The sequence below is a fragment of the Sorex fumeus genome, unplaced genomic scaffold (genome assembly GCF_029834395.1).
Source record: "Sorex fumeus unplaced genomic scaffold, SorFum_2.1 ptg000043l, whole genome shotgun sequence".
Classification (NCBI taxonomy): Eukaryota; Metazoa; Chordata; class Mammalia; order Eulipotyphla; family Soricidae; genus Sorex; species Sorex fumeus.
This window is the reverse complement of record NW_026606100.1, coordinates 29070527-29089678: the sequence shown is the minus strand read 5'-3', so window position 1 is coordinate 29089678 and position 19152 is coordinate 29070527. Positions and strand designations below refer to the sequence as shown.

General features: G+C 46.9%; 1 protein-coding gene across 1 annotated transcript; it reads left to right on the top strand.

Moving 5' to 3' along the window:
* The first annotated feature begins 13 nt into the window (after positions 1 to 13).
* LOC130029513 (cytochrome c oxidase assembly protein COX15 homolog) lies at positions 14 to 18585 on the top strand. The gene is made up of 9 exons (XM_056120463.1): positions 14 to 143; positions 1348 to 1538; positions 6771 to 6893; positions 7332 to 7518; positions 10860 to 11027; positions 11988 to 12069; positions 14441 to 14595; positions 16012 to 16125; positions 17612 to 18585. Exons 1-9 carry the CDS (start codon positions 54 to 56, stop codon positions 17741 to 17743), a joined length of 1242 nt encoding a protein of 413 aa, XP_055976438.1. The 5' UTR covers positions 14 to 53; the 3' UTR covers positions 17744 to 18585.
* Positions 18586 to 19152: the final 567 nt, after the last annotated feature.

Sequence of the window (19152 nt, the reverse complement as noted above, 5' to 3'; positions counted from 1 at the left end):
AAGGACGGCAGCCGGGAAGGCGGAGGAGTGGCGGCGGCGCCCCGGTGTCCAAGATGCAGCGATTGCTCGTTCCGCCCTTGAAAGCCTGGCTCGGGGGCCAGTGTCTCAGGCTCCTGGCGCCCCGGGCTGCGTCTCGAGCTCAGGTACCGCGGCGCCGAGGACGGGGGCCGCGGAGCTCGCATCTCACGGTGGCCCGAGCTGCAGACCTCCCGGGGCTCTGTGCTCTCGACCCGGAACAGGGCGAGCACGCTTCATCTGGCTGCACATCACTTAATACAGGGCAGAGCGCCAGACGCGTTAATAAAAGCATGGTCGTTTTTGTTCTCTGGGTTTGGGGGTCCACATCCGGCGAGGCTCAGTACTCACTCCAGGCTCTGCGCTCCGAGATCCCTCCCGGCGGAGCTTGGAGGATACTAACTGGTGTGCGAGCACTGGAACCCGGGCCAGCCGTGTGCAGGGCAAATGCCCTACCCCCCGCCCCGTCCCTCTGGCCAGCACTACCTACCTACATATTTGCTTCGTGACTGTAAGTCCCGGCGGGAGTGAGTCTGCTCTGCCCCGGCAGCCCCGTTCTGCAGAGAAGGAAATGGGAGGTTTCTTCCATCCCTAGCTGCTTGGCGTTCATCAGAGACGGGGAGAACTGGCTCCGGGATTTTGGACCCTTAGTGACTTAAGCCCGGGAGGAGGCGTGCATTTTGCCCAACTAACAATCTTTTTTTTTTTTTTTTTTTGGCGTTGTGTATTTAATGGCTGGGGAGTGGGATAATGTGCCAGAAGGCTCCTGTGCGGGAAGAAGCTAGCAAGGCCATTCGTTTGGAAATTCGTGGATCAGAGTTCAGAAACAGTCTTGTAAGGGAACTGGTTTAGAAACGAGGGGGGCTTGGAAGAGGGAACTGCAGGCCTACAGCTCACAGTCAAATGGGTGCCAGGGACACATGTAGATCCGAAGGGACATGACCGTGCAGGCAGGTGGTGCCATGGGGACAGTGGACTGTCCCAGGGAGCAGCTGCAGGCCTGGTAGGAGATAATACCCAGGAGGAGAGGAGTGCTCCTAAGTCAGAAATCATGGTAAAGGCCCTGGAGAGAGGAAAGAATCGTATGGAGGTGTAAAGTTCAAAGGAAGAAAACAGAGACCAGAAGGCTTCAGACAGCCTGGGAATAGGTGGCTGAGGTCCCAAGGAATTGACCCCGTGGGAGGAACTGGCTGCTGTATCCATCCATCCAGATAAGACATGGGGAGGGACCAGAGCAGGAGCCGTGGCCATGCGGCATGACAGGCCCCACTCCCCAGGCGGAAGCCGATGTTCCTATTTATCCAGTTGTCATTTGTCTGTCTTGATCCTCAGTGTGGCTGCACCCGTGGGATCTGGCGCCCGGTGAGGCCAGGCCAGTACAGCACCGTCTCGGAAGTAGCCCTGCAGTCTGGCAGGGGCACGGTGCCTCTTCCCTACAAGGCTGCCGAGCGAGTGGTGGGCCGATGGCTTCTGATCTGCAGTGGCACCGTGGCTGGAGCAGTTATCCTCGGGGGAGTAACCAGGTGCGTACTCTAGAGAGCCAGCACTGGGTGACAGTGCACAGATGCTCCATTAGGAGCCCTCGTTACAGCTGCATGTATATATTCCTATGTGTTATAGAGGAATCTTGTTTCACATCGCAAGAAACTGCAGCCAGAAATGTTTCATCTGATCATTTGCCTCGCCATGGAACGTCTTAGGTTTTTAATTCCTAGGAACCCTTCCTAAAGACAGGGTTAGGCATTTTGGGGGTGGGGGTGGGGTGGGGAACACACCCAGCAGTGCTCAGGGCTATCTCCTGGCTCTGCGCTTAGGGATCACTCCTGGTGAACTCAGGGAACTATATGGGGTGCTGGGGATCGAACCCAGGTAGGCCACATGCAAGGCAAACGTGCTACTTGCTTGTACTATCAGTTTAGCCCAAGACTAGGTTAAGTTTTACTTGCTGCCTATTTAAGAAACACAATTTTTATTTTTAGTTTTTTTTGTGGCACCAGGGTTCAAACTCAGAGCTTCACACTTGCAAGGCAGACACTTGACCCCTGAGCCACATGCCAGCTCTGAAATTTCCCAGAGTATGGATCTTGCCTCTTGCATGGTTGTATTTTCTAACACTGATCCACTGCCCCTGCATTTCCTGTAAACTGGTTGTTGCTTGATCAGGGAGGGGAAAGATATTATAGGTAGCACTGTAGTACTGTCCTCCCGTTGTTCATCGATTTGCTCTAGTGAGCCCAGTAACATTGTGAGTCTTGTTGTTACTGTGTTTGGCATATCGAATATGTCACAAGGAGCTTGCCAGGCTTTGCTGTGTGGGCGGGATACTCTCGGTAGCTTGCCGGGCTCTCCAAAAGGGGCAGAGGAATCGAACCCGCCTCTCAGGCTGGCCCCGTACAAGGCAAACACCCTACCGCTGTGCTATCGCTCCAGCCTGACATTATAGGTAATCAGAATTAATAAATATCTGGTATCTGGTGAAGATCCACGGGCAATCATTGATTTATTATCTTATTAGAATTGCAAGAGAAGTCTAATTTTATTAGCACAACTCGAAAGAGAAATATCCTCATCAACAAATGGTTATCCTTCAGTTACCATTGAGGTAGAAACAGCAAGATATTTACTTAATGTTTTCCCCTTATTTACCAATATTTGTTTTGTTTTGGGACCACACCCTGCAGGCCTATCTCTGGCCTTCTGCTCAGGAGTGACCCAGGGTTCATGGGACCATTCAGGGGATCTAGTTTAGGTCAGCTATGTGTAAGGGAGCCACCTTATTTCCTGCACTTTCTCTCTGCCCTTTTACCATTTTTTAAAAAATAAATAAAACAATAGACTGGTTACCATATGCTTCCTAAAAGTGGCTAGTGCAGTGTTTGAGTTTTGAATCACTTCACTTCACTTATCACTTAATCCCCGTTATTCATCGATTTATTCGAGCGTGTGCCAGTAACATCTCCATTCATCCCGGTTGCGTGCTAGCGTAGCCCAATGGTATCTGTTCGTTCTAGGAACATGCAGAGCCTCAAACCGATCATTCAGGGTCATGACGAAGAAGTCTGACCATCTTATAGGTGGGCGTTCACATGATCTTTTGATGTCCCGTGGAATCCAATCAGTAATGGCTCTAGTCCAGCGGTTGTCTGTAAACCTCATTACGTGTCCAGCCCATCTGATTTTTGATGTCTTGGCAAATGAGACAGCGTCCCTGATTCTTGAGCGTTGACGAAGATCAGAACTCCGGATTCTATCTCTCATTTGAGTGAATCGTGATATTCCAAGCATAGCTCTTTCGATTCCTCTTTGAGAGACCCGAATAGCGTTCTCATCCTGTTCTCGTAGGGTCCAGGTCTCTGAGGCATATGTTAATGCAGGAAGAACAGTGGAATCAAAGATATGTGCTCATAGCTGGAGGTTCTTTGTCCTCTTAGTTATTTCTTCAACGCTCTTGAAGGCATTCCAAGCCGCTCTCTTCCTCCTGCGCAACTCAGGTGCCAGGTCATTCATCATGTTGATTTCTCGACCTAGGTATATATAATTGTTGCATTCGGAGATGGTGGTTCCGTTGAGAGCAAATGGAGCGTCAGCAACAAGGCTGTTTCTCATAAACATTGTCTTCGTAAGATTCAGCTGTAGTCCGACCTTTCCACATTCACGGTCAAAGTCGTTCAGCATTTGTGCCGCTTGGCTGATGTTTGGTGTTATTAGAACGATGTCATCAGCAAAGCGGAGGTGGTGTAGTTGCCGACCATCTATCTTCACTCCCATTCCTTCCCATTACAGTCGTCGCATGATGTTCTCGAGGGTGGCACTGAAGAGTTTTGGTGAAATGGTATCACCCTGCCGAACCCCTCTCTTGATATGGATGATTACTTCTTTGTAGAATGGTGAGATCTTGGTAGTGAATCCGCAGTAGAGCTCACGAAGGATCCTGATGTATTGAGTTTGTACGCCCTGATTGGCTAGGGCTTCCATGACCGCTTCCGTCTCAACAGAATCAAAGGCCTTCTTTAAATCAATGAACGTTAGACAGAGCGGCATCTTGAACTCCCGAGATACCTCAATGAGCTTGGTTATTGTGTGGATATGGTCGATGGTACTGAATCCTTTTCGGAATCCAGCTTGTTCACATGGTTGTCCTTCATCTAGTGTTCTGCTAATCCTATTCAGGATGACTCGAGTGAATAGTTTGTAGATGACAGACAATAGGCAGATTGGGCGATAGTTGCCAATGTCGTGGATGTCTCCTTTCTTGTATAGTAGTACAGTCCTGCTGGTTTTCCATTGGGATGGAACCTTGCATTCAGACAGGTAGCGTGTGAAGAGTCGAGCCAATGTATTGATGAGTACTGATGGTAAGTTCTTCAGGTGTTCAGGTCTGATCTTGTCTGGGCCAGGTGTTCTTTGTTTCTTTACCGACGAGATGGCATGTTGGATTTCGGAAGGGAGAACATTGGGAATGACATATCCATCATGTGGTATGTGGTATGTGGGCAAGTGGATGTGGCTATTAAAGAGATCTGAGTAGAAGTCATGAATAATCTTCTCCATTGCCCTTCTGGAAGATGTGATAGATCCATCATGATGTCGGAGGGCAGTCATCTTGGTTTTGTAGTTGGTGAAGGACAGGCGGGCATTACGAATGTTTTTCCCAGCTTCTGCTGCATCTACCAGTACTGCTGCTCTCCTGTTTTTGAGGTCATCCTTGATGGCTTCTCTGCACTGTTTTGCCAGTTCGGATGTTCGCTTGTGGTTGCCTGAGGCATGTGCCAAGCCACGTTGGCGAATAAGTTCAAGAGTGTTCGAAGAAAGACGGTTTTTTGTGGTTATCTCTTTCTTCGCATTCCTTGCACAATCATGGAGGTGCTGAATCATTCGATCGTATTCCTCATCAATGTTGTCAATGACGGCATCTTCCCATGTTGCCGCAATAGAGCCAAAGAGCTCCCAGTTGGTGGTTATTCTGGGAGTCCTCTTCTTAAACCTTGCATTCTTTTCTCCTCGTTCTGTGAGGTAGAATTTTGCATGAAGAAGACGGTGGTCTGATCCCGTTTGGAATTTTGGGACAACAGCAACATCGGTTAGGCAAAACCGCCGATTGAATATGATGTGGTCTATTTCATTGTGGAACCGTCCATCGGGAGACTCCCATGTCCAACGTTTAGATTCAGCCTTTTGGAATTGTGAGTTACCATGGAAGGTTTTGGTTGACATGATGAACTCAGACAGTCTGTCACCCTGTTCGTTCCATTCCAGGCCATGGGTTCCGATGTGGAGTTCATCGACTGATCTTCTTGGTCCTATCTTGGCATTAAAATCACCGACAGTGATCTTGTAGAAGGTGTGATCTTCTTTATAGAACTTCTCCAGCTCCATGTAGAATTTCTCAGTTTCTCTTTCACCATAACTGGATGTTGGTGCATAGACAACAAAGATAGAAACTGCCGGTAGTGAGCCACATTTATTCAAGTGTAATCGTCCGATTCGGGTTGTTAGGCATTCGAATGAATCAATGCTCGTGACTAAGTTTGTGTTGACAAGGATACCGACACCACCGACGCCTCTTTTATCACATGTTCCAAGGAACAGTTCTTCTCCAGTGTCGAAAACAGCATGATGGGATTGATGTCTTCTCGTTTCAGTCAGACCAATGATGTCGTACTTGATCTTTCGCGCTTGTACCATAAGGTCTTCAATGGATGCAGCAGATGCCAGCGTACGAGCATTAAAAGTACAGACAATCATTTTTGTTTTTCTGCGTTTTGGCAGCCTATGTCTGCCTTGGTGTTTTATCAGCCTCTCCTTCCATATCCTTCTCGACTCTGCATATTCAGGGTTAGGGAAATGAGATCCATTTATTACTGGATTTGGCATATCAATTTGGTCTATTTGGCATAGACCACGGATAGCTTGCCAGGCTCTGCCGTGCAGGTTGGATATTTAAGGTACCCTGAAAACTAAAAAAAAAGTAAATAAATAGTCGTTTTGAATTTTGAGTTTTGAATCATAATGGGATTTTAATAAGTTTAAGCATATTTGGCGGGTTACATTCCATTGCAGGGATAATGATTCACTCCGGGTTCCCATCTTTATTTAGTAAGAGCCTCTGCGGTTTGGCTCCAAAGCCTTTTTTGAAAGGAGTCTAATAACCTTTGATTCCTTGCTTTTGAGGTAAGATTATTTCAGGTTCATCATGTACCCTTCCTGCCTCAGACCTAAAACCTTTTACTTGAGGAACCCTAACTCCCTTTGGTGATGCTACTTTCTTTGTTAATAAAGTATGAGCTCCTCAAATTCTCTCCACATTCACTGTGCCTTTTTTCCGAATTACCTTCACGTGTCCTGGCTGTTATGAGAAAGTGCAACTAATTTGAGTTTTCTTGTCTTTAAATCCACAGAACAACTAAGTGTGTCATAGCTGCAGCTCTGTTTTTCCTTTTGCAAATAATGTTAAGGAACCCTTTAGGGCACATTTCTTTGGACCAAGAATTGGTTTTTACCTGAGGAATTCTAGTGAAAGAAAGAAAATAGACTTTAATAATAAAAAAAAAGCACTAAAAGAGCAGGAGCAAAGGAATTTGTACCTAATGATAGCTGTTGCTCACAAAATTCTTACAATTCTCACAAAGAGAGCAGGGAATCAGAAAAACCAATGAAACCTTGTACTTTTCGGGGCTGGATTCGGGTCAATGCTGCCATGAATCATCGAAGTAATCCAACAGTGTGCACACATTCAAGTTTCTTTCCACTTTCAGGTTGACTGAGTCTGGCCTCTCCATGGTAGACTGGCATTTAATTAAGGAGATGAAGCCACCTACAACCCAAGAGGAATGGGAAGCCGAATTCCAAAAATACCAGCAATTTCCAGAATTTAAAATGTGAGTATTTAAAGAGAATCAGATACCTCGCGCGGTAGCCCCACTTGATCTTTTGCTTAATTATCTTTATTATTTTGGGGCCTGGGGAATCATACCCGAGCAGTGCTCAGGGATCACTCCTTGTGGTGTTTGGTGGGGGTGGGGAGGACCACTTAAGGTGATGAGGATTGAACCATGTCTGCCACATGCAGTGTCTTACCATAATGTTACACAGTGGTTATAAGAGGTTATTAATATTTTTGATGTTTGACTCCTTCGTATTTAGTGAGCACCCAGCTCTTCACCCCTAATTCCAGAGTGGTTGGTCCTGAGGTATCTGGGCGAGAAAAGGGCAAGGCTCTTGGAAGTCAGGACAGAGAATGTTCCAGCATTCCATCTGAAAAGGAGATCGGAGAGATGTTTTCTCTTTCTTCTCTTTTCACTTCTCTTTCCACCCAGCTTGAATCATGATATGACATTGGCAGAGTTCAAGTTCATCTGGTACATGGAATACTCGCACCGAATGTGGGGTCGTCTGGTAGGCCTGGCATACATCCTGCCCGCTGCCTACTTTTGGAGAAAGGGCTGGCTCAGCCGTGGCATGAAAGGACGTGTTCTTGCCCTCTGTGGTTTAGTCTGCTTCCAGGTGAGAGTCATTCAAGGTTGGCAAACCAGAGATGCTCCCAGGACCTTCCCAGTTGGCATGTTTTAAGGAAGTAATCTCAGAGATAGTGTAATGGAATGAGCAGGACCATGGATTTTAGTGTCCCAGACCAAGCTTCAAGGCCCGGATCCTCTATAGTCGGGCAAGTTATCTAACATCTGTGAGTCCTGCTTTCCCTTTCGGTGAGGTGGTGTAATCACATTACCTACTGTGTTTGTGTGTTCCATGAGATCACATGTGTAAAGAAAATTACTGCGAGGAGTCATCAGTAAGCCCTTAGTAAATATAGTTTTGTGTCAGGGGAATTAGAGTTTCTTTCCCTCCAGGGCTCTGCTCCTGGGCTCTTATCTCTTCCCTGTTACTGACTTAAATGCTAGATGAGAGAGGTGGGATCCCTAAACGAGAACAATTACAGAACAAATAGGAAACTTCTAAAAGAAAGCAACATTTTCTGGTAGGAATGATCCTAGATATAATTATCTCTGAGTTCAGATATAAAGTGGTGATTAAGATCACCTAAGTTGAGGGGTCAGGTATATGGCTTTGTGGTTGAGTTCATGCTTAACATGTGAGGCTCTATGTTCAATCCCCAGCATTGCCAAAAGGGGTTTGGATAGGGGAGAATGGAAAGAAAGAAAATAATAATCACATAACCTGGACTGCTATTGAAAGTTATGCGATTAAAGGTTGTGCTGTTAAAATTCATGCTGTTAAAGGTAAAGCTTTGAAAGACTCCCGAGTTATGGGCTTAGCTGTGATTAAGAACCAGGGAAGGAATGTGAGAGAGGACCTGTGAGTTACTGGGTCAAAGGAGAAAGGCCCCAAGGGAGAGTATCTGAGCATCAGAAAAAGAGCAAACTTTGATTGGGAGGAAGCTAATTGGTTGGTTAATTTAACTTGGAAGTATTAACGTATGAACTAAGGGAGAGAGTATGTGAGAGGCAATAGAAACTATAATAAAAAGGCAGTTAATAATCTCTTATAGTAACACAGGAGTGTAGGCAAGAAAAAAATTAAAGTTTAGAAGTCCTGGGAGATAGATAGTACTGCGGTAGGAAGTTGCCTTGCACACAGCCAACCCTGTCTCCAGCATCCCATGTGGTCCCCGAGCACCGGCAGAGTAATTCCTGAGTGTAGAGCCAGGAATAACACCTGAGCATCAAAGTTTATTTTAGAATAAAGAAAACCCACCAAGGCAGACTCCCAGGAGGACAGAATTTTGAATCAAGCTAATTAGACTATTCAGGCTAGTATTAGGTTGAAGGGGACAAGAAATGTCTGGAAAAAATTCCTGACAAGTGTCTTTAGAAGAGCTGCAAGAGTCCTCCCTCTGCAAGTCGGCTGGAGGGTAGGAGTGGAAGGGCCAATCTCACTGACGGGAGCTGACGGGTCTAGGGGCCAAGAGAGAAAGAATACAGTGGTGAAATCCCTGCATGCATCCAGCCTAGATTTGATTTCCTGACATTGTGTGGTCCCCAGGGCACTGCTACTTACAACCTTGGAGACCCCTCATCTTTCTGACAGCCCACATAATCCCCAGACCTACCATTGCATCCTTGGACCCTTGCATCAAACTCCCACCCTGGTGGACCGAGATTCTCTGGTGGAATTCCTGGGCCTCCTGAGCGCTGCTTGGGAACCACCATCCCCACCCCGCCAAAAAAAAGTACATTTGTTTTTCATTTGGGGCCCAAGGCTTACTCCTCAGGGCTTACTCCTGGCTCTGGGCAGGGCTCAGAGGACTATGTGGTGCTGAGTATTGAACCCGGTTTGGCCACATGCACGGTAAGCGCCCTATCTGCTGTACTATCTGGGCCTCCCCCAATTCTAAAGCTCCCTGTGTATTATTTGTCCTGTGTTTCCTTGCTTTAAGTGACTTTATGCATTTTTGGCTCCCAAGTGGCCTCAGGAGACCTAGGGCCCCACGGGCATTTTTTGGCCAGCAGGCACCATTTAAATGCAAGGCCCAGAGGCTGGAGCAATAATAGCACAGCGGGCAGGGTGTTTGCATTGCACCTGGCTGACTGGGTTCTAAATCAGCATCCCATATGGTCCCCTGAGCACCGCCAGGACTAATTCCTGAGTGCAAAGCCAGGAGTAACCCCTGAGCATCGCCAGGTGTGACCCAAAAAGAAAAAATAAATAAATGCAAGGTCCAAAGATGTGGTGGTGTTGGGGCCCAGAAGTGCTGGGGTTAAACGACCTCTGGGGCTGCACCTGGCGATGTTCAGGCTCCCAGGGATGTACCTGGCTATGCTGAGGGATTGTGGCGGTAGAAATCAAACCCGAGGGGGTACCTGCTAGGCATGCACCCTAACTACTGTTGGGTTTCGTAGTGCCATTTGGGGGGGCTGCACCTGGTGGTGCTCAGGGGCTATTCCCAGCTCGGTGCTGTGGAGATGCTCCCAGCAGTGCTCTGGGGACCACGTGCAGTACCAGAGATGGAACCTGGGACCCAGCAGGCAAAGCCTGTGCTCAGCTTGTGAAGCTGTTCTCCTTCTTCAGCCCCTGACCACAACTTTCCAATTTAAGAGCAGTAGTACAGCGAATAAGGTGATTGCTTTGCCCAGGTCAGCCCAAGTACTGTCCCCGGCATCCCATATGGCCCCCCGAGCACCGCCAGGAGTAATTCCTGAGTGCAGAGCCAGGAGTAACCCCTAAGTATCATCAGGTATGCCCCCAACCCCCACAAAAAAAAAAACAAACAAAATAATTTAAGCATGTACTTCTGTTGCCTTTCTGCCATGTTAATGAAGTGCTAAACCTGTACTTTTAAATCTTCTATTGGCATTCACCTTTGAACCTTGCTCCCCATAGATTATCATTTCATTTCAGTTTTCTTCTAGAGCAGTGGAATGTAAGATATTCGCAATGCCATTTGCCTACAAAGCCTTACAGGTTTCTGTAAGACTCCCCAGTCTTCTCCCATTGGCTCCTCACACCTCACTTGGCAGGAACTTTTTAAGCAGTTTCAGTCAGGCTCTTCTAAAGCATTCGGTCTTAATTTTTATAGAAACAGCCCTTGCTTTTTAGTCTGTCTTACTGGTCTGCATAATGTTAAGTTAGATTAAGCATATATTAGATTTTGTCCAAAAACTTTTTTGTTTCTGTACAACGGCTTTGCTGTAGTTTACACTCAGTAAAGAATAGTCATGTGCGAGGATGTGGTCTTGATTCCTAAGAAACTGAGAGGTGTCGGGGCGGTGGGGGGAGGATATGGGAAAGAGAGGCCAGGCTGGGAGTGCCACGTAGCTCGCTTCTTCCGAGAACAGAATCAAATCGTGTCGGCAGGTTTGATTTGCCTCTTCTCCATTTGACTCTAGGGTCTTTTGGGATGGTACATGGTGAAAAGTGGATTAGAAGAAAAACCAGACTCCCACGACATCCCTCGGGTCAGTCAGTACCGTCTGGCTGCCCACTTGGGGTCTGCCCTGGTTCTTTATTGTGCCAGCTTATGGACCTCGCTCTCACTGCTGCTCCCGCCACTCAGGGTAAGAGTCAGTGCTGCTGTTACCGAGGTTAGCTGGGGTGGGGAGATGGAAACTCTGGTTCCAGTGGAAGTCACGGTCAAAAATGCACACATTCCTTTAGTCATATACGTCAATTTGCCAGGAAACAGGTAGAGTCAATGTTCAGAGGAATTCTGAACTTCAGGACTGACCAGTTGTAGTACTGCAAAGGAAAAAAGGCTGCAACAACTCATTCAAAGGTGAATTTAGTCTGGGTGCTAAATCTTTTACCAGCATTGCCGCTGGAAAACGGTGGAAAGCACAAACTTCAAGAAAAGTTGGAAGAAAGGAGAGAGAACAAAAGGGAATATCCTGCCACAGAGGCGGGGTAGGATGGAGGGGAAGGGTTGGGGGTGGTGGGAGGGATGCTGGGACCACTGGTGGTGGAAAATGGGCACTGGTAGAGGGATGGGTACTTGACCATTGTATGACTGAAATGCAGGCACGAAAGTTTGTAAGTCTGTAACTGTACCCCACGGTGATTCACTAATAAAAATTTTTTAAAAAAAGAAAAGGTTGGAAGGAGTATCAGTGAGAGAGGTTTCCACCAGTTCACTGCTGACCCCAGAGGAGGTTAGAGAGGAGAGAGACCGAGGCAGGAGCTGGTTCTGAGCATGTGATATGAAGGACCGGGTTGTCTGGGTTTTTAGATGGGCATCTGCCATGGTCGTACCCAGCAGTGCTCAGAGGCTACCCCTAGCTCTGTGCCCAGGGATCACTCCTGGCAGTGTTCAGGGGACCCTCCACGTGCTGGGAATCCAACTGGGGTCAGCTTCTTGGCTGACCCCTGTAGCATCTCTCTAGTCCCCTGCTGAAGCTGCTCCAGCCGAGGTGCCAGGGAGGATCTAACCTGACCTTCCTGTGTGGATCTTGCCCTGGACACCCAGTGACTCCTAAGTTCTGCGGTACCATTTATCTGAACGCTTTTCTCTGGTCATTCAGCTGCCTGAAACCCGTCAGCTCGTGCAGTTGCGACGCTTTGCCCACGGGACAGCGGGCCTGGTGTTCTTCACGGCACTCTCAGGTACGCCTCCTCGCACGGCGGCCCATTCTCTACCCGATTTCCTGCCTAAAGTTTGGCCTTCTCTCCCGTATTCCCATATTTCCCTTTCACACCTTCCTCTCTCCACACTCTCCACTCTCACTCAAGAGAGAACACGGGCTTCTCCAGAGTGGAAAAAGCAAAAAGACATAGAGACGAACAAGTGAGACACGTGTTCAGGAGAAAACATGGGCCTGAAGTGAGAGCTGCTGTTTTTTGGTGGTTTTTTGTTATTTTTTTTTTAACTGTATTAGTGGCTGAATCACACACAGATATTTTTAAATGTTAATACGCCACCATGACGATTCCACCAACTCTACTCTTCCCCAGTGAGTAGCGCTGTAGCACTGTCCTCCTACCGTTCTTCAATTTGCTCCAGCGGGCCCAATAACATCTCCATTGTGAGACTTGTTGTTACTGTGTTTGTCATATCGAATACGTCACAAGTAGCTTGCCAGGCTTTGCCGTGCGGGCGAGATACTCTTGGTAGCTTGCTGGGCTCTCCGGGAGGGGCAGAGGAATCAAACCTGGATTGGTCGGGCCAACACACACAAGGCAAACAGTTCAAAAACAGAACCCTCCACCCCGGAGGTTTCTATTCCCAAATCTGGGAAATGGGGGTGATGATAGTTGCCCAAGTCACATATGGGAGGTGCTATAGAACAGTCCCTGGCATGTCTTGGAGGCTGTGGTGTCAGCTGTCACCATGCTCACATGATTACGACTGTTTTTGCTGTGACCTTACACCAAGACTGAAGAGCATTCCCTGGACTGAAGAGACCAGGATGGTTCCTTGCCCATCATTGCAGTCTCCCTCTAGGGACAAGGCTGGGGCTTAACTGTCATTGAATGATTGATTGCCTTGTATGTAGGAGGCCCTGGAGCATAAATAAATAATAAATCACACCTCTGCCTCTCTCAGTGTAGGATCATAGAGTGATCCATCACTTCATGTGGCAATTAAAGATAAATTTGCTAAAATCCCAATGAAATTGAAAATTTTTAGTTGTCACACTAGCCATATTTCCGGTGCTCAGGAACCATATGCAGTTAGCAGCTGTTGTGGTTGATGGCAGATATAAAAAAACATTTCCATCATCCCAGAAAGTTCTGTTGGACAGCAGCACTCAAAATAAGACCATCAGGGGCTGGAGCCATAGCACAGCGGGGAGGGCGTTTGCCTTGCAAACGGCCAACCCGGGTTCAATTCCCAACATCCCATATGGTCCCCTGAGCACCGCCAGGACTAATTCCTGAGTGCAAAGCCAGGAGTAATCCCTGTGTATTGTCGCATGTGACCCAAAAGCTTAAAAAATAATAATATTAAGACTATCAAACCAGTGATTAACACATCCCCCACCTTTTTTACGGTGAAAGAACATAAATTTGTTATTGTTTTTTGTTCGTTTGTTTTTGGGGTACTCAAGGCTTACTTCTGGCTCTGCACTCAAGGATCACTCCTGGTGGGGCTTGAGGAACCCTATGGGATGCTGGGGACCGATCCCAGCAAGCACCTTACCTGCTGTCCTATTGCTCCAACCCCAGAAGACCATAGATTTTGACTTTATAAGTGTCCTTTGCAAAAATAAGGGATTTTATTTAACTGTCCCTGAATCCTCTGTGATAAACAATGGTTGAGTCATCCTTTAATTCATGGACACCCTCTTCATGTGTTTATCCAGGACTTAGTGTATAATTGGTTTTGTGGTTTTATTTATTTGTTGCATTTCTGTGTTCCTTTTTCATCTTTCGAGTACTTGGGAAAGATAAAACATGTCAGACAATCTTCAGTGCTGGAGGGGGAAAAAATAAATAAATAAAGCAGGAGAGGGGATAGAGGTGAGGTTGGAGAATGCTGCCCCACAGGATTATTGGGGAAGGCTCCGGTGAGGCAGCATCTGTGTGGAGACCTGAGGAAGTGGAGGAAGACATCGTGCAGACTCCTGTGGGAAGAACATTCCAGAACAGATCAGAAGGTCTCAGGTGGCAAATCACTGAGCCTGTTTTCCAGGCTAATAAGCCCCTTTCAGGGCTTCCAGGCCACACCTCTGTTGGCTGGCGGCATGCTAGAAATTTGGGTGGCAGTAGTTCCTTTGTGGGTGTGTTTTTTAAGACAGAATAGGCATATGTCATATGTCATGTGTTCGTTTCAGGTGCAACATGATTTGTAGTGTAACAGTTGTTTACCTAAACATCTCCATGGTGATGGGTCCGTGACATATATATTTCCTATTTGAGAATCCAGCTAATGATCTTTTTATTATTCCTTGTTTGACTAGTTTGCCTGACACTGGGATAATGTCTTTGCATCAGAATTAATATTTCTTCTTCTCCTTCTGTCATTGGCGTGCAGGGGCTTTTGTGGCAGGGCTCGATGCCGGGTTAGTTTACAACTCCTTCCCCAAGATGGGCGAATCCTGGATCCCAGGAGATCTCTTCACCTTCTCCCCCATCCTGAAGAATGTGTTTGAGAATCCCACCATGGTGCAGTTTGATCACCGGATCCTGGTGAGTCTGTCTGGGGTTTCCTGCGACGGGGCACAGGGTCAGTAGATTAGCACAGGTGGTACCGTGAGGGCAGGGATGAGGAGAGTCCTTTCCTTTGTAGAAGAAATGCAGCCCCTGTTCCTGGCCCATTCCATCTTAAGCACCATACCCTCTCCTGCCAAATTCTGGCTTTCAGCTTCTTGGTACCTTCATAAGGTCCCAGCAGATCTTCCACCCCATGGAGGTGGATAGTCTTCCCCAGTCCTGCATACACACAGCCGCGTCATTTAAGCAGAAGTACTGTTGAATGCAAAGACAGTGGTGGCTGAACCCAGAGCAATCAGAACTGAAAGCGAAACCCAAAGTGCCATGAGCCGCATACGAACTTGTCTTTCAAGCCCGTATTTAATAAGTCCCTGCCAGGGTCTCTGTTGAGACTGGCTTTGTAGCCTGGGCAAGATATGGGGGACCAGGTAAGATCAGCCAGAAGGCCAGCGAGACCTGGCCCTATTTAAGCAATGCGGCTGAGAGTGATGGGCTCAGAGATTCGTGGTGGAGGGAAGCTTGAGAATGGTGAATCTGAGAGAAACTGTAAGAAATAGGAGGTTGGCAGGAGGAATGAAGGTGAAAGATCAAAGGCAACCCCAGAACTTTCTCCATGGCGTGCTGAAAACAGAGCAGAAGTGGGACCATGGGGGTAAGAGTTGAACTGGGAATGGCTGTTATAGGTGTGCTGTGTATGAGATGACAGCAGGACATCTGAAGAGGCGTCCCAAGGACTCGGGTACTCTAGAGGAATACAAGAACTCTGTGTCTTCATCCCTGACTCCAAGTGACATTTGGGAATTCCTAAAGTCTGGTTGAAACTGTTGTCATCGATAGCTCTGGAAAGGAAAAGAAGTGAAATAGATGTAGGAATCTGATAGGGAAAAGTCTCCATTACCATCACGGAAGGAGGCTGGCGTCCCTATTGTCAGTCCCAGACCCTTACTCTGCAGAGAGACTTCGGATCTTTCTTTGGCACTAGCTAGCAACTTCCACTTACAGTCCCCCCAAATCATCACCCTCCAGTACTGGGGTCGGCCAGCTTAATACAGCTTTGGAAATGCTGTATTAAAGGCCAAACTAGGCAAAGGGATGGAAAGGATGGTTTGTAGAATAAGGGCCACGCCCGTGGGAGACCCACGTTGGAAAGTGAGACTCTGGGTGGAGCCTTGGGAAGCGTTGACACAGTGCAAGCAGGTCAGCGGAGACCTGGGGAGAGGTGTCTTTGGTGCAGAAGCCCTGCAGGCTGCTTCTCTGCACCCGGGACCAGGGAAGCACGAGCTGCGTGGTGACACAGCAGTTCTAGAGGAAATGCGTGACGGTGAGCCGAAATGGGCAGGCGGCTCAGGGGCCCCTGGCGTGCAGCGTGCCGAGACTCTCTTCTCTCTGCAGGGAATCTCTTCCGTCACTGCCATCACGGTGCTCTACTTCCTGTCCCGGAGGGTCCCCCTTCCACGCAGGGCCCAGATGGCGGCAGCAACTCTCCTGGCCTTGGGGTACACGCAGGTACGAACCTCTTCTTTTTGATGTTGACAGTGTCCCCAAAACAAGGTTTTAAGGGGCCAGTGATACACTAGCAGACAATAGTTTTAATATTAATGGTACACTAAAAAAAAAATTAGTACTCAAGAATAGCAAAACATGACACTCACAAGGAATGGCAAATAACTACGAAATACAAAAAGTTCTTTAGCTTCATGACCAGAGAGGAGCAGAGTGAACCCATGCATGCCATTTTGTGTGTGTCTGATGAAATAGATAAATAGATAATAAACAGGTATTGGCAGAGGTGTAGGTACCTATTAGTCACCTTCAGATGTTCTTGGTGAGAGCAGGGGTTGATAGTTTTTTCCAGAGGGCAGTGTGATAATGTCTTTGAAAAATGTGAAATGTACACACACACACACACACACACAGTAAAAATGTATAGTTCTTCAACCCAGCTGATTGATCGTTCAGAGAGCTGCATACAACAAGAAATTTTATTATAGAATTGGAGAAATAGTACAGCAGAAAGGGCACTTGCCTTGCATGTGGCTGACCTGGATTTGATTCCTATTAGCTCATATACCACCTCTCCCACCCCCAACCACCACCAAGAGTAATTCTTGAGTGCAGAGACAGGAGTAACCCCTGAGCACCACCAGGTGTGGTCCAAAAACAAAAACAAACAAACAAAAATTTATTGTAGAATTACTGCAGTGTTGCAAATAGTTAAATTGCCATGGCACATCCCTATCGTGGAATAAGGACAGCAGCTTAAAATTGGAAGGTCTCAGGGCTGGCACAATAGGACAGTGGGGAGGGCACTTGCCTTCCACGCAGCTGACCTGGGTTCAATCCTCGGCACCCCATGTCGTCCCCTAAGCACCATCCGCAGTGATCCCTGAGCACAGAGCCAAGAGTAAGCCCTGAGAACCACTGGGTGTGGCCCAAAAACAAAAAAATAGTAAGATCTGGGTAGGTAGTGATAAGATTTTGCAGAAGATGGCATGCCTCACATGCCTGAGTGCCTGGACTGACACTACTAAATGAATAATTGTGTAAAATACCAAGATCTATATTGTTAACTGAAAAAAACATAGAGCAACACAGAACTTCTCTATAGGGGCTGGAGCAGTAGTGCTATAAGTCAGGTGCTTGCCTTGCATATGGCTAACCCAGGTTCAATCCCCAGCATCCCATATAGACCGCCACGCACCACCAGGAGTAAGCCCTGAGCATTTGCTGGGTGTGAGCCCCAAAACAAACAAAAGTCTTCTCTATAAACACTCAAAAAGGATGCCATGCAGTTAGAAACTGTTTTCTATCTGGCTGCCTTTGGGAAGGGGATCTGGGATGGGAGAAGGAAATTTTATTTTGTTTGAGTTTCTTTGTTCTAAGTATATTTACTTGTGAAATTTTTTTTAAATTTTTTTCTTTAGATTTTACTTTTTTGAATGCGGATGTCTGTCTAGTTGTTTCCCTTACTGTTCCCTCTCCTTCATGACAGGTGGCCCTGGGCATTAGCACTCTGCTGATGTACGTTCCGACCGCTTTGGCGGCCACTCACCAGTCGGGCTCCTTGGCCCTCCTCAGCGTCGCCCTTTGGCTCATGAGCGAACTCCGGAGAGTCCCAAAGTGATTCCGAGGGGACCAGCTTCCTCAAACCAAAACTGACCAGAGAGAGAGCACAGAATTGGTGCTTTTCTAAGAAGATGACACAGCAGCTTCCAAATCGGTCAAGTCATTTCAGACTGTTCCTTTTTTTGAGACTGGATCTAGAATGGCCTAAGTATGGTTACACTTATGCTTGTTTAAATATGTTACTTTTCATATTGAAAATCAGGGTTTAGGGGGTGTAGCTACAGCACAGTGAGTAGGGCGTTTGCCTTGCATGCGGCCTAACCAGGTTCGGTTCCCAGCATCCCAGATGGTCCCCTGAGCATCACTGGGTGTGACCCAAAAAGGCAAAAAAAATAAAAAATCAGGGTAAATGCAGGTAAAGGAATGTCTTTTTGTCCATTTGTTGCTTCTCCATAGGCTCCATCCGTTTCAAGCTTCTGAATGTTGGCAAGTTCTTGGTTCTGTGTCTTTGATCTCTGTCCCTTTTCTGCCTCGGCGGAAATTCTTTAGGATTTTAACTTCATTTCCATCAGGTGAAAGAAAAAATAAGAGGGAGAAATAGTAATCTTTAGTGTGACCAGGTAGTCCCCAGAAAAAGCCAGGGTCTTCTAGTATTCTGATTCCTACAAATATATAGGGTAGAGATTGAGCTCTCAATTGATGTTATATGCAGCAAAAACGGTTTATACTTTTTTCAAAAAGGAGATAATCACTAGTAACCACTTGGGTTCATCAAGCACAATCCTTATTTCTCTTCTGATAGTGCTGTTACATCACTCCTTCAGATGAATGGAATAATTAGTGTAAATATATTCCTGGCAGGGTTCCCTACAATCTTTGTAATAAAAAGCATACAATTTCTGGTGTGGCACATGGATGTCTATTCAGACATTTAAACAGATTGTTAATGAATTGATGTGATGTTGGTCTGTCTTAATAGGCTATCAGCTCTTTTGTGTGTTATTGGTATGTTAATATACAACATTATTTTAGTTTTAGACATACATGATTCCACTTTTTATATACATAACCACTAAATCTTGTTTATCTTAACTTCAAAGTTACACCACCATAATTTCAGTGCCGTACACCATAGCTCCTTAACTCATTTCATAACTGGAAGTTTGTCCCTGATCACCTTCACCCATTTTGCCAACTTCCCAGCCTCCCACCCTTTGGTAGTTTTCTGCCTCTTGTGCTTTTACATATTTCAAGATTTCACATATTACCGGGGCTGGAGCGATAGCACAGCGGTAGGGCGTTTGCCTTGCACGCAGCCAACATGGCCGACCCGAGTTCGATTCCTCTGCCCCCTCAGAGAGCCCGGCAAGCTACTGAGAGTATCTTGCCCGCACGGCAGAGCCTGGCAAGCTACCCGTGATGTATTCGATATGCCAAACACAGTAACAACAAAGTCTCCAATGGAGA